Source organism: Zingiber officinale, chromosome 3A, assembly GCF_018446385.1.
Source record: "Zingiber officinale cultivar Zhangliang chromosome 3A, Zo_v1.1, whole genome shotgun sequence".
Lineage (NCBI taxonomy): Eukaryota > Viridiplantae > Streptophyta > Magnoliopsida > Zingiberales > Zingiberaceae > Zingiber > Zingiber officinale.
The window spans coordinates 122951691-122966922 of NC_055990.1; the positions used below are offsets into that span (position 1 = coordinate 122951691).

The 15232-nt window shown below is 36.5% G+C and overlaps 1 protein-coding gene across 2 annotated transcripts; it reads left to right on the top strand.

The window, feature by feature from the left end:
* The first annotated feature begins 6769 nt into the window (after positions 1-6769).
* On the top strand, positions 6770-14823 carry LOC122052379. Of its 2 annotated transcripts, XM_042613871.1 has the most exons (4): positions 6770-7321; positions 12579-13010; positions 13120-13417; positions 14316-14823. In XM_042613871.1, exons 1-4 carry the CDS (start codon positions 6911-6913, stop codon positions 14456-14458), a joined length of 1284 nt encoding a protein of 427 aa, XP_042469805.1. In that variant the 5' UTR covers positions 6770-6910; the 3' UTR covers positions 14459-14823. The 2 variants fall into 2 exon arrangements, with proteins under 2 accessions (XP_042469805.1, XP_042469806.1); XM_042613872.1 differs by lacking the exon at positions 12579-13010.
* Positions 14824-15232: the final 409 nt, after the last annotated feature.

The following is a 15232-nucleotide window of genomic DNA, read 5'->3' on the forward strand; positions in this document are numbered from 1 at the left end:
CATACAACTTAAAATAAGAAGTAAATACACAATAATACAAATAAAAACCTTCTTACTTGATCCTTGTAGCTTGTAGATGCCTCTTGACTCTTGGAAGTGCAGCAATACTTGTCCCCAAGATGCTTCAAGAATTGGCAGAAGAATCGTGAGCTCGGTGGTGAAGATCTCGTGTAAGCGCTGTAGCATTTGAACCTCGCCATCGCCTTTATACTCCGTGATCTAAGGATTCCAATCGATTGGGCCTGCTCCCAATCAATTGCCATGTCAGATCTGTATGATCTCATCCGTCCAAAGACTGCATCCTGTGCAATGGTTATATCCCCATCGATTGACTAATCAATTGGGGAGGCTTTGATCGATTGACCGATCAATTCAAAGTCCCTCTGTGCTCTCATAGATAAACTTTGAATTGATTGACCGATTGATTCAGGCTGCCTTACAATTTCATGAGAAAACAAGCCCCAATGGATCGACTGATCGATTAAAGTATCCCAATTGATCGGCTGATCGATTAGGAAGCACACTATGCTCTTCGCACGAGCAGGCTCCAATCGATTGGCTGATCGATTGGCGTAGCCCCAAACGATTGATTGATCGATTGGCGTAGCCCTAATCGATCGGCTAATTGATTGGTGTAGCGCCAATCGATCAGTTGATCGATTGGGCTCTGGTTCAATCGATCAGTTGATCGATTGGGCTCTGGTTCAATCGATCAGTTGATCGATTGGGCTCTAGTTCAATCGATCGGTTGATCGATTGACCAACCCTAACTTGACTAACTTAAGTTTAGGGTTCTCATACCCAACATCTGGTCAATCATGACCTGTTGGGACTCGTCCGTGCCTAGCATCTGGTTAACCTTGATCTACTAGGACTTCGTCACCAAGTGTCCGGTCAATCCTTTGACCCACTTGAAATTTTCTTCTCGTGTTAAGTGTCCCGTCAACCTTGACCCACTTGGACTTACCGTCTCATGCTAAGTGTTTGGTACTCTATAACCCACTTAAACTTCCAAACACTAGGTGTCCAGTCACCCTGGACCCACCTGGATTTTTACGTGTCTGGCATCACTCACCAGGACTTCCTCATTGCCTAGCTTCACTCAGTAGGGCTTTCACCTGACTTCACTCACCAGGATTTCCATCTGCCTAGCTTCACTCACTAGGTCTTTCACCTAGTTTTACTCACCAGGATTTTCATCTACCTACCTTCACTCACTAGGTCTTTTACTTGGCTTCACTCATCAGGATTTTCTATCTGCCTAGCTTCACTCACTAGGTCTTTCACCTGGCTTCACTCACCAGGATTTTCTATCTGCCTAGCTTCACTCACTAGGTCTTTCACCTGACTTCACTCACCAAGGTTTCCATCTGCCTAGCTTCACTCAGTAGGGTTTTCACCTGGCTTCACTCACCAAGACTTTCTTATGTCTAACCTCCAATTAGTGTTGGGGTTGCAAGGTTGCAAACATAGTCCCACATTGAAAACACTTGGAAAAGATCATGGGTTTATAAAAGAAAGATATCTCCATTGGCATGAGGCCTTTTGGGTAGAGCCCAAGAGCAAAACCATGAGGGCTTAGGCCCAAAGTGGACAATATCATGCAATTGTGGAGATATCTAAATTCTTTTCGATCCTACAATTGGTATCAGAGCCCGGACTGCCAGAAGGTTTAACCGCCAACTGTGCACAAGAGCTATGGTCTGATTGAACCATGTGAGTACAATATTGACCTCGAACAAAGAAAGTGGGAGCTCCTATGTTCGGATCAAGAGGACCAGACACCAGGCAGAAAGTCCTAGTAGGTCGGGTGGACCGAGGGGCAGAAAGTCCTAGTTGCGGCTAGGCAAGGAAGTCCTAGTAGGTCGGGTAGACCAAGGGGCAGGAAGTCCTAGTAGGTCAGGTAGACCGAGGGGCAGGAAGACCTGGTGGGTCGAGGATCAGACGTGGGAAGCTCATGGTCCTTTGTTTGAGGGGGGGATTGTTAGCGTTGCAAGGTTGCAAACATAGTCCCACATTGAAAACACTTGGAAAAGATCATGGGTTTATAAGAGAAAGATATCTCCATTGGCATGAGGCCTTTTGGGTAGAGCCCAAGAGTAAAACCATGAGGGCTTAGACCCTAAGTGGACAATATCATGCAATTGTGGAGATATCTAAATTCTTTTCGATCCTACAATTAGGACTTCCCAGTCAAATATCCGGTCAACATTGACCTAGTTGACTTTTCTTCACATTAAACTGGTCAACCTTGACCAATCTCCCCAAACAGATGATTGCTCTTGTAATCTCCATACATTGTCAAAACAATCTTCATATATTATCAAATATCGAAACTCACATATAAGAACTAAAGCTTAGTCAACCTGGTCAACCTTGACCTAGGGGAATTGTACCAACAGTTACCACGTGCAATAATAATAATAAACTTGCAAGACAAGATTAGTACAAATACATAGTATGCATGATTAAGATAGTAAGGACTGTCTTGATCTCAACTTAGAAACCTCTGTTGGTTTCTTCTGTTGGATCAACACCTAAGGTTTATCCCTAATGGAGCATGACCTCACATCACTCTCTCCAGGAGCTTACCTCAACTCACATACCAAACATTGAGTCTGTCAGACCTGTTTGGACTTAACTACTCAACATCAGATCGGCCCGCTGAGGCTTCCTCTTAATTCGATATTAGGTCCTCCAAACCTATCGAATCCACCTATCAAATGTCAAGTCCACTTAACCCATCTAGACTTCCTACCTGGTTCTATGATTTATTGAGACTTCTTTTGCCTAGAATCAGGTCAAGTTGATCTACTAGGACTTTTTAAGTTAAGTATCTTGCACACTGTTTTAATTCATCAGATAATAACAAGACTTAATTTGAACATTTAACAACATCAAAACATAAGTTCAATTATAGTGCTCCCTGCACCAATACATTTAATCCTACTTAATGTACATATATGCTAATTGCAATAATAGTTTCTTTTCTCACCACTATTTTGAGAGCTATAATCTATTCTCTTTTCTAACTACTCCTACTACTTAATCTTTTAGCAAACTATTTATAACAATACTTGTTTCATTTTTTTATTTTACTCATTTTTGTTAAAACTCAAATTTTTATCATTTTTGTCTTTTCTTCTACTCATTTTATCTCTTGTAATATTTATTTTTTTCTGCTAATCATAGTATCTACTACCTTTAATATTTTATTAGTGAGAGTTTCTATATTTCATATTCCAAATCTTAGATAATTAGTTTTTTATAATATTTATTTTACACTATATCAAAGTCAGTCTTCATGGAGATATAGTGATTATTGCTGAGACGTTATAGTCAGACCCTGCAACACATTCATATATATATATATATATAAAGAGAGAGAGAGAGAGAGAGCAGCGTCCACGTGGGTGCTTGCCCCTTAGTCGTGCATGCTTAGCGAGAACGCCAACCTTGCAACATAACTTTCATATATATATATATATGTGTGTGTATATATATATATATATATATATATATATATATATATATATATATATATATATATATATATAGCTCTGGAGTTAAGCCAATTAGATTTTACATTTAGGGGTTAGGTTATAATTTTTAGGCTAAAAAAAATTTTAGGTGCTCACCGGGTATATATTTAGGGTGTCTAATAGTTTTTTTTTAAATTTTTTTAGCTCTAGGATTAAGCTAATTAGATTTTACCTTTAGGGTTTAGTAGTTGAGTTATAGTGTTCAAACTAAACAATTTAAAACTAAAAAGTTGTATATGCTCACGAGGTATAGTATATGTATTTAGGTTTTAGGATTAAGGAAATGTTGGCATGCACACCCTATGTACACCCTATGCTCTGATACCAAAATTTTACGTGGTTCATAAAAGTGAATAGTTAGTGTCAAAGTGTTGTGTTTTTCAAATACTTTAGGGTATGCGATTAGTAAAAGTGAATAGTAATTTTGAATAGTAATTGTGAACAGTAATAAACTTACGTGGTTCGTAAAAGTGAATAGTTCATGTCAAAGAGTTGTGTTTTTTAAATATTTTAGGGCTTGTGACTAGTAAAAGTGAACAATAATTGTGAGCAGTAATCTAAACCAGTGATTATGAATAGCAATCTTAAACAGTAGTTGTGAACAGTAAAAAGTAAACAATAATTATGAACAGTGAAAAGTAAACAGTAATTAAATGCTAATTGCTAAAACTAGAATATTTTCCTCATTTTTACTTCTTATTAGTTATGTCTTATTGTTCAAGCTTTACCTTGACTTTTATGGGTCTTATAACGAGCTTTCAATAGCTCTTGCTGCCCAACTTAGTCAGCATAGACTTTACAAGCTTAAACTATGAGACAATTTTTAACTTTCAAAGACAGAGACAAAAACATAGCCTTGTTTATTAAGTTGCCATAGAAATTTTACAAAAAAGCATACAAACTAGGAAATTACAAGCATACAAGCTAACTCAGCTAGTTGCAGACTTACTTAGCTTTTTTATAGACTTACATAAGGAAAGTACAAGGACATTACCAGGAGATACTTACAAAAAAACTAGAAACACACTTGGACACTTCTTGGATGCCTTCAGTGTCCGGAGAAGAGAGGTATTTATAGAGGGAGAGGGTGAGTTTACTTTAGGGTAAATAAAGATGAGATGCTTGCTTTAGGTAGAGTTGGGGGGGGGGGGGGGGGTAGTTTTAGTGAAGATGAGGTGTCAGGAAAATGGAGAATGAAGTGGGATAATGAAGAATAAAATTATTACCCATGAGTAAAGAGTAAAGTTGTCGGTGGAAAATAATACTTCATGTTGTCATGGCTTATGTTTTTGGTATCATGATGTCATTAATGGAGTCTAGTGACGGGGCTCTGGGACTAGTGGCATGGGCCTGAGTATCATCTTTGTTCTGGACCTCTAAATATGTTATAGCATATCTGGCTGATTTCTTTCCTATCCATTTTGCATTTTTTTTCTTGTAGTTTTGGTACAAAGTCTTGTATTGAGTAGTAAAGTTGAAAGGAAAAAATTGTGTACTCATATCTGTGGGACAGTAGATCTTTTCTGTATATGTTTTATCGGCTAGGAGATATTCTAAGGGGTTATAATCGTAATCCCAAAACCAATTGTTTCCCTAGATAGAAGCTCGCTGGTGCTTTAGTTGATCAACTGGGTCAACAGGCGTTGTCATTCTAGATTTGGGTTAGAAGGATATTCTGATATGTCTGTTAGAGTCCATTCATTTTATGAATATCTTAATCAGGTGTCTAGCTAGCTCAATTTTTAAATCTATCCATTCGGGAGGAGAAATGTCAAAATTATAAATGATAAAAATTCTTAGGAAAGTCTTTAACAGAATCGAAATCATGAACTCAAAGTTTATATAGAAGTCCATAGTCTATTAGAATAAAGGAGGTAATTAATTTTCCCTAAAAGTTCTACGAAACGTATATTTCGTAATCAATATTTGCTCTTCTGAAAAGAGTAAAGTAATTGACATTGACATGAACAACCATAATTCATGGTTTGGTCACATGTTTTGTATATATATATATATATATATATATATATATATATATATATATATATATATATATATATATATACGCGACGCTTCCTGCGCGATTGTGTGCGACATCCAATGTGGGTAATTTGACGCGACTAAAATTTAATTTTTATAATCTCTTTTTCATTTGCATGCAATAACTTTTCTCTCTTTTCTTTTAAATTAAAATAAAAGTTTATCTTCTCTCTCCTATTATTACATGCAATAATCATTGTGGCAGTGATGATAAAATGTTGTAGCAGTTACTACATAGTAGTTTTTACAACGGTGTAGTAGTTGCTACAACCGTATAGCAGCTGCTACAATGGTTCAACAACTGCTATAATTGTGCAGTAGTTGCTACAACAGTGCAATAGCTACTACAATGCAGCATTAACTGCTACAATGCAACATTAGCTGTTACAACACAGTAGCTACACAATAATTGCTACATATAGCAACTACTATACAGAAACTGCTACAACATTATAGTAAATACACCACCTTTAAAAATCAACAGCACAGTGATGATTGATGGCTATATAGAGATAGATATTTATATATATTTTAATTTACAGAAATGTTAGCCTGCGGTGCTTATGCTGCGGTATTGGTGCGATTTAGTCCACGTATATATATATATACACGTCATATATATATATATATATATATATATATATATATATATATATATATATATATATATATATATATATATATATATATATATATATATATATATATATATATATATATATATATATATATAAATATATATGTGAGAGATGGCAACGTCACGTCTATGCGTCGCTCACGGTCACACATAAAACGTCGTCCGACCTATCAAAAAAAAAATATATATATATATATATATATAATAAATCTTTTATTGACAATAAAAAAATTTTAAAAAAAATACAGACAAGGGACATGCATCTGAAGCAGGTGGTGGTCGGAACTGTATCAATCAAATTAATTATAATTACATTAAGACAAGTTGACACGTTTCCCCAGATGGCGTCGAATCAACCTCCCGAGTCACCCGCAACTTTAAGTCACGGCAAAGGAGACAGCTGCTGCGCCTTCGCGTCTCACCTCGTGTCTGCTAGTCCTATTGGGCTAGAAGACGACGGTTGGCGAGCAACCACTGTAATTTCTGTAAACAAACTATAAAGTCACGGCAAAGGAGACAGCTGCTGCGCCTTCGCGTCTCACCTCGTGTCTGCTAGTCCTGTTGGACTAGAAGACGACGGTTGGCGAGCAACCACTGTAATTTCTGTAAACAAACTATAAAGTCGCCCCCGACGCCCCACCCATCTCTCTTCGCCCTCCTCTCTCGCTCTGCTTCCTAATTAATCCCGGTCATGGACGCCGGAGCCGACGAGGCGCCGCTTGTGCAAGTAGAGGACGAATCCGGAGAGAAGGATCTGGACGCCGCGCTCCGCTGCCTCGAGGGCTTCCTCGCCCTGCTTGGTTTCCCCGATTCCTCCTCACGGGTTCGCCTGGCCGCCTCCTGGGCCGCCTTCCTCCTCCTCGGCGTCGCCGTCCCATCCGCCGCCATCGGCCTCTACCAGTGCTCCCACTCCGTCTGCGCCGAGTACAAAGTCCACCAGTTCGAGTTATGCGTCCTCCTGTCTCAGGTCTTGCTCGCCGCCGTCTCGCTTGCTTGCATCTCGCGGAACCTTCTCAAGTACGGGATTCGGAGGTTCCTGTTCGTGGATCAGCACCATGGCCATGTGGAGAGGTTCCAGAAGGAGTATGTTCGCAAAATCCAGGTTGGATCGATTGCGATTTTTCTTTTGCTGTTAGATGGATCATTTCCTTTTCTCTTCGTCTTTATTTAGAGCATGCCGCCGGATGAAGACTTGTTGCTTTTTGTTTAAGGTTGACGTCAATCAATCAGATAATTAGTAAGTCCTTCGTTTAGAGTATACCAATTGATGAAGCATTCTTGCTTCTTGTTTAAGACTGAAGACGATCAATCAGATTAGTATGAGGGGAAAAAAAATCATTGGACCTTTAGAAATTTTTGAACCAATACTGAGATGGGTCAAGGATGGAAAGGGAAGTATCTCATATTATCTTGGGACAAATTCTATGAAATCCCCTCTATAAGGTAATCTTTTGGATGGAGTTTGTATCATACAAACACTGATCTAAAGCTTCACTAGCACAAATGTCAAAGCTTCTATTATGCTGTATTTAAAAACATACATGATATATACTGTGGTTTTATGTAGTCATATACGTTAGTCTTATATATCTATATATCGAAAATTTATATTTCAATGTACCACTTTTTCAATTTCGCAAATTACATATTGAGGTTCTAAACAACCATGCTACAATTTTTAGTTTTAAATATAAGTTTTAAAATTCAAAGTCTAGTATATGAATATAAAAATTATAGTATATTAGTATATAACACCGTAGTGTATGACTATATAAAACTATAAGTTATATTGTTGTGGAAATGAATTCTACTTTGTGGTCTAGTTAGACCAAGTTCTTTTGATATATTGGCAATAATATTTAAGCTAGCTATGTTTTATATTTTGGTAGGTGCATTAACAATAGTTGGATAATACACATGACGATCATGAGGATGTATGCTCGAGAATTGAAGGCCTAGATCAACTGGAGCTCATGGAACTTGTAGATATAATGATCGTGGGCATTGTATGCTTGAGAGTTAGAGGGATGAATCAGGTGGAGCATGAAGCTCGATAGACTTGATAAGATTGTTTTATGGACGTCGCTATCATGGAGATTTTGTGTCTGAGGGATTAACTTGGATCCGGTTGTTGCATTGAAGCTTGAGGAGGATCTCGGTGCTCTAGGGCTTGGCACAGATGGTAAGCGCATGATATTCTGTCCAAATCGGAGAGAGGTCAATCCCAGGGTTTCGCCGCCTGTAGAGGCCCCGCCATGTGCTTTCCACTTGTGCTCCTGTTGAACCTCTCTCCATATGACATGGGGTCGTTGTAGGGGAGCCGTTAATGTGGCGGTTCCACATTTGAGGAGGATCACGGTAAATTTGATAGATGGAGACTTGTATTGAGGTGTTGCTTGGATTGAGTTCTTGAATTTGGAGCTTATGAAGGAGCTTGGTGATCTCATGGAGTTGAAGATTTGAAGGCACAAGAGTCATAAAATATTACATTGAGTGATTCTAACCTCTTTTTTTTTCCTTTGGGCATGTGACTTCTTGTAATGATGTTGTGGTTGCCTAATAGTGATTGAGCTACCTAAGGCTTAATGGTTGTGAAGCCTTTGATTGTGAGACGGACTCTTGAGTTATATTCCATCGACTGGTTCAAATCTTGAACCTTTACTTAAGCTTATGGTCAGTTGAAAGCCAAGTAAAGGGGGACTACTTAGTTGCAAGTCAACCAAGTGGTCACTGGTTACACTTTTTGTATGTTACGGCTGACTTTACTTGGCGAGGGGAAAGTCCAAAAGGTACTTGGTAGAAGGAAAAGTCCAAGAGTTCAAGTGAAAAAAAGTCCAAATATTACTTGGCATATGGAAAAGTTCAAAGGGTACTTGATAGAAATTTAAGAGCTACTTGGTAAATAGAAAAGTCTAATAGGTGTTGGTAGAAATCCAAATGGCCCTTGATAGATGTAGAAGAAGTTAATTGTCATCAAAAGTTAAAGAATGTTTGGTTAATATGGAAGACCAATAAGTGTTGGCCAAGAGCGCAACATGTGTTATTGAGGAAGACTTGGAGGTGACACTTCTAGGCAAAAAAAGAAGATCAGAAGGCGAGGATTCTAGGCAAGTTGAAGAAGACTTGAAGGTAAGATCTTTTGATAAAATGATTGTGGAGCAAATAGCTAATGATTTGATAGATGTTGTGGTTGATCCACGTGTTCAAGAGGATGTTGGTTCAATAACTCAAGCACCTAGATTGAGAACGACTCTAGGGTAGGTCAAGCATGAAGGGCTTAGACATTTCGAAGTATTCGAGGCTTGTTGAGATTGGATTGAGGGCGAGGAGCGTCGTTGACATCAAAACTGGAAGAAATGTGAGATGTAAGAGATTACTTGTAAATGTAATCTTGATTTTTTTTTTGTAGACTTTTTACTTGGACTCCTTCTCACCAAGAAATAAGTGTTCTTGGTTGAAGTTAAGGAATAAATTCAAAATCAAGCAAATTTAGTCGACTAAATAATCAAGTCAATTTAGTAATTGACTGTAGATGTTTTGCTCATGATAGAAAATATTTTATTCTAGCTTGAATCGACTCAATTGAAATTCAATTGACTAAATTGTATGGGTTGACCAAAATGGTCTTCGACTTAATAGCTATTCTTTGCATAATAAGGTTCACACTAATAAGATTTAAGTGAACTAGAATAGATGGAGTCAACTCAAACCAAGTCATCAATGAAAATGTCACATGTTTATTGGACAAAAAAGTCATACACTTATTTGACAAACAAGTCAACTGTCAAAGTTCGTATTGGATGAAAAAGTCAGCCAAGAAATAAGTGTTCTTGGTTGAAGTTAAGGAATAAACTCAAAGTCAAGCAAATTTAGTCGACTAAATAATCAAGTCAATTTAGTAATCAACTGTAGATGTTTTGCTCATGATAGAAAATATTTTATTCTAGCTTGAATTGACTCAATTGAAATTCTGTTGACTGAATTGTATGGGTCGACTATTTAGTTAGTCGGTTTGAGTTGGGTCGACCAAAATGGTCTTGACTCAACTTAATAGCTATTCTTTTCATGATAAGGGTCACACTAATAAGATTTACTTATTGGACAAACAAATCAACTCACAAAGTTCTTATTGGATGAAAAAAATCAACTTATGAAGTTATCAGTTGATTGACACAAGTTTAAGCTAAGGATTTGAGTCAATTAGAAAAAGGTCACAAAGTTATCCAATTGAGTCAATTAATGCAACATGAGTCAATTGATGTATTATATTTTCATGCTCAGTGGTGCCCTTGAGGACCTAGAAGGAACTCTCGAAAGATTATTCTTTTATTTACTATCAGTATTTTCTCTTATATTTTAATTCCTATTCATTTTTAAAAGAGAACTCTAAGATATTTATGTACAAGATTTCTCCACCTTCTGGAAGGAGTAGGTCATAGAGTAGGATATGGGGTCTAAATCACATTATATCCTTTGGATTTGTATTTTTTTGGTTATATTTGTCTATCTTTTTTCCATTGTACACTAACAAATATTAAAGTTATTTTTATGCTAACATATTATATGAGTCTTGCATTTGCAAAAGCAAATTAAAAAATGTTTATTTACTGGGTCGTGCCTATTCATCTCCCCTTTAGTCATTCACCTATCTGTTAAGAAAATTAGACCCCACTTGTATGGAAACTATTTTTGTCTTTTGTTTGGACTTTTTTATTTTTGTTACTTTTTTGGTCAGTTGGACCAGATGCAACAGGATCTGTGGGTATATTATTGTTCGGCAGTACCAATACATCTTTGGTTTCCTGGATACATTTGGTGAAAGAAATGTAGTAGCTCTCTATACCCTACATTTTTAACTATTCCCATTCTAGATTGTAAGTTTCTTTTCAGATTGGATAACATGGACAAGCTATACATAATCTATTTGGTTTAACAATGGAGAATACTAAATATTAACTATTAATTCTGTACTAATAAAATATGATTTATTATCTATCAATATTCTAAAAGATATACATTTAATTTAATTATATAATATTAATTGATATATTTTGAATATTATCTTATTAAATGATAACAATAATGATATGGCATTATTAACCTAATAAGAATAATATGAAATCAATAATAATATGCCTAATTAATTAATTATATTGCATTATTATGTTATTTCATGAACATAACATATATCCTTATTGTGATTGAAGATCATTTGTCATCGTTTATATTAAACTTTTTTTTCATTTTTCTCAATAATTTCAATTTACTGATCTTAACAATTTGATATGGTTATATTTAGAATTCTTTACCTGCTGATCCCTCTGGATTTTGACAAATATGCAACTTCCCCCAATTTTGTTTTCTGATGAATATTACCTTGTATATTGTGCTATTATGAATTATTATATTGAACTAGCATACAGAACAGATTATTTGTAAACCTTTTCAAGCGCGGATTATATAGTAGTTTTATTAAGATATTAAGGCATTTGTGCAAGATGCAAATACAATTAATTTCCTTCTTGATTGCCAAATGTGTTATTCCCCCCTTACCGAAAATGTTTTAGATGCCAAGTGTCAAAATTTATATTAAAAGACTTAAACAATGTATATTGATTGTGCAATGTGAAATCCATATGTTTAAACGTTTACAACACACACCAAGAGAAATGGGCACAATAATCACCTCCATGTTTTGTATTGTGCTAGTACAAAATGTGATTAAGGGAAAAAAATGCCCTTGGAAGAGGTCTATACCATTGGAAAAGATTTTATGTGAAATTTTCATGATGCTATGGAGGAAAAGTCTTTTCGGGAGACCATGAATGCCATCAGCAGTTCAGAAATTGTCTTGCTGTTTAGAGAATAAAATATTGTATCCACCAGAATTTAAATTTTAAAGACACAAGTTCAGAATTTGTTCTTTTTTAAGGGCAAAATTATGATGGAGACCATAATCTAAATTACTTTAAGAATTCTTCCTTTTATTACAGCATAGAATACATATTTGTCCAATCAGTTCAGTTATCTTTCTTAATTTCCACTGTTTTCTTGGAAGTTCATTTATTAAGATCCACCATCTGAATAAGGCCAACTTTAAATAATTCATATGGCAGATCTTTGATAAAAGCTTGTACAAGAGCATCTACTATATTTTCCATACTTCCTTTTATTTCAATAGTTTCTTTCTACTCAAAACAAGGAATAACTCATACTAACATCTAATTCCTATTCTTGTACTAGCTCATCTTTTCATTTTACATTTATCGTATTGGTGGAGTATTTTCCATTTGTTTCTCAATGAAAATTTGACCTTCCATTGATGTTGCTGAGAATTTTTATTGTTTATCAAATGGCAGGAGTTCTTTCATTTGCTAGTTCGGTGGATATTGCCATGCTTTATTGTAATGACTGTTCGTGAAACTGTCCATTTTATGCACACCTTCCATCAGTCTGCATGGAGATCCACTGCCGTTTTGATGGCTTCAATGTTGTCATGGGTTTATCTAACAATCATTCTTTTATCAGCTTGTCTGTTATTCAATCTTGTGTGTAATTTGCAAATTATTCACTTTGAAGATTATGGAAAATTTTTGGAAAGAGATGTAGAAACTTTTCTGTGTTTGGAGGAACATATGCGCTTACGCTTTTATCTCTCAAAAATCAGTCATAGATTCCGCATATTCCTCCTTTTGCTTTTCTTGGTCGTCACAGTGAGTCAATTTGTCACCCTTTTTCAGACCACTGGATATAGTGGAAATATTAATTTTACAAATGCTGGAAGCTTAGCCGTAAGTATAAACTCTTATCATGTAGTTTTCAGTTTTATATACTAGTTCTAAGTTTCCTGCAAACATATCTCTAGAATATGAAAATTAATTTGTGTTTTCATGTTAACAGGTGTCTTCTGTTGTTCAAGTTGTTGTCGTTGTTCTCTGTTTGAATGCAGCTTCAAAAATTTCTCATAGGGCTCAAGGCATTTCATCCTTAGCAAGTAGATGGCATGCCTATGCGACATGCTGTCCGATTGGGTCTCAAATGAGAACTGCAAATGGTTCTGGCAATATTGAGGCTGTTTCGGCAAGTTCCTTTTTAAGAGATTATTCTGAAAGTGATCTGGAATCACTAGAAAATGTGGCGACCTATAACAATGCTCAGTTAACTTCTTTTACTTCATATCACAAGCGGCAAGCCCTTGGTATGTAATTGACTTTGTGCACCAATTATAGGTCTCATATATAACAGTCTATATTCTATATGAAATTGGTTGCTGCAAATACATTACTTTTTTGTTGCTGCAAATACATGCTGAAGTGCAATTGTTTGAAGGGCAACTTAGACTAAGTTTTCTTGTTTTATGCCATCATTCTTATGATGGCAAAAGGCGAATACGCTAGCCCCTAGCGCCCCCGCCAATATGCTGCCATTCTCAAGTACTATATGTTGTTGTTAAGTATGTGAGATGGGCCTAAGCTGTTGAAGTGCTTAAAAATCCTGAGTTTGATGTCTTACAGTTACAAATTCCTAAATAATTTCACATGCTTCCAAGCAGTTGCAACAATCACAAATGAACATTCCACAAAGTTATGCTGGAGATGAATAGCTCCTCTGTCAGATGTTTGGACTGATAAGTTTGCAAATTCCTTAACCTTCTTCTAGGAGTTACCCTTTGTACCTGCTAGCTTGTCTGTGGCTTTGTCAATTTCATCTGAAGCTTTTTTGACTGTTCTTTCCCTCCCATTTGTCCAGTGCAGAGAGGAAAAAAGTTCTGAGCACCTTTATTGGATTTGTTTTTAATCCACCTCATGAGTTGCAAAGTTTTTCTGAAACATGTTTAAAGAATGGTTTTCTTATATTTTCTTGTATTAAGGTAGTCCCACATCTCCAATTGATATTAAATTCTTTTCTATTAATCCTGCATATCAGATTGTTTCAACAGGCTACTGCCGCCTGAAACTGCTGCATACTATCTAATGATAAATATGTTATGGAAAAAAAAATTTCTAGTCGGATAGTCATTATTAAATTATCAATACAAATTGGTTTTTATTCTCTCATGGTCTTCCACTTATGTTTCTTTCCTACTACTTTTACAGTTATTTATCTGCAGTCCAACCCCGGCGGTATCACAATCTTTGGATGGACAGTTGACCGAACCTTGCTGAATACCATTTTCTTCCTTGAGCTGACACTCGTGCTTTTTGTGCTTGGCAAAACTATAGTCTTTCCTTCCTTGTGACCCTTCAGAAATGGCTCTGAACTCCCGTTTGGTTGCTTTCTACGCATCAGGCAAAAAGAGTGAGCCACAGAAGAAAATGCCACGGAGGAAAAAAAAAGGTTTGATTGATCTCTGTTCCTCGGGCTCAAGTTGTATTTTTTTTTTTTTTTTTTTTTTGCCTTGCGTGAATCGAGTTCATGGATTATGTTGGTCAAATAACGTTCTTTTTGTATAGATGAGACCACAATTTGTACATAAGATGCCACACTGTATAATACCAAACGTCTGTCTCGTTTACTTTTTGATAGGCAGGTAGAACTAGTGAGTCACTTGGTTCAGAGTGATTATTTTTTGTATAACCTTATCCTTGTATAATTAAATTGGATCAGGGGTTGTAGTTATAATATTTAATTTTATTTATATTTTCATAATGTTTAATTAACATTCTGGGCGTTCTTCACGATTTTTTATGATTTAATTAAATTTGTATTAATCTCAAAACACCTTAATATTGTCTGATCCTGTCCGAACCAGGAGTCAACGGACACTGGGCACGTGGCGCTCCCTGCTGAATCCTCGAGTGCTCCGGTGAACTTGCAACAAAACCGAGCCGGAGGGGTGTGTCCCGGCGACGGCCCTCCGACGCTCAAGTCAGGCGAGAAATGACAAAAAAGGTGGCCTCAAGATGAGGATATGCATACCTCCGGCGAAGAAATGGAGGCCTTATATAGACCTCTCGAAGAAGCCTGGGCGCGCCAGTCAAAGCAACCACCTGCCTTTGACCATGCCCAGGTA

Excerpts from the sequence above, each read along its gene's own strand:
- LOC122052379 (XM_042613871.1), top strand. The coding sequence starts at position 6,911 with ATGGACGCCGGAGCCGACGAGGCGCCGCTTGTGCAAGTAGAGGACGAA. Across the intron at positions 13,011-13,119 it reads CAAATGCTGGAAGCTTAGCC|GTGTCTTCTGTTGTTCAAGT; the intron begins GTAAGTATAAAC and ends TCATGTTAACAG. Across the intron at positions 13,418-14,315 it reads TCACAAGCGGCAAGCCCTTG|TTATTTATCTGCAGTCCAAC; the intron begins GTATGTAATTGA and ends CTACTTTTACAG.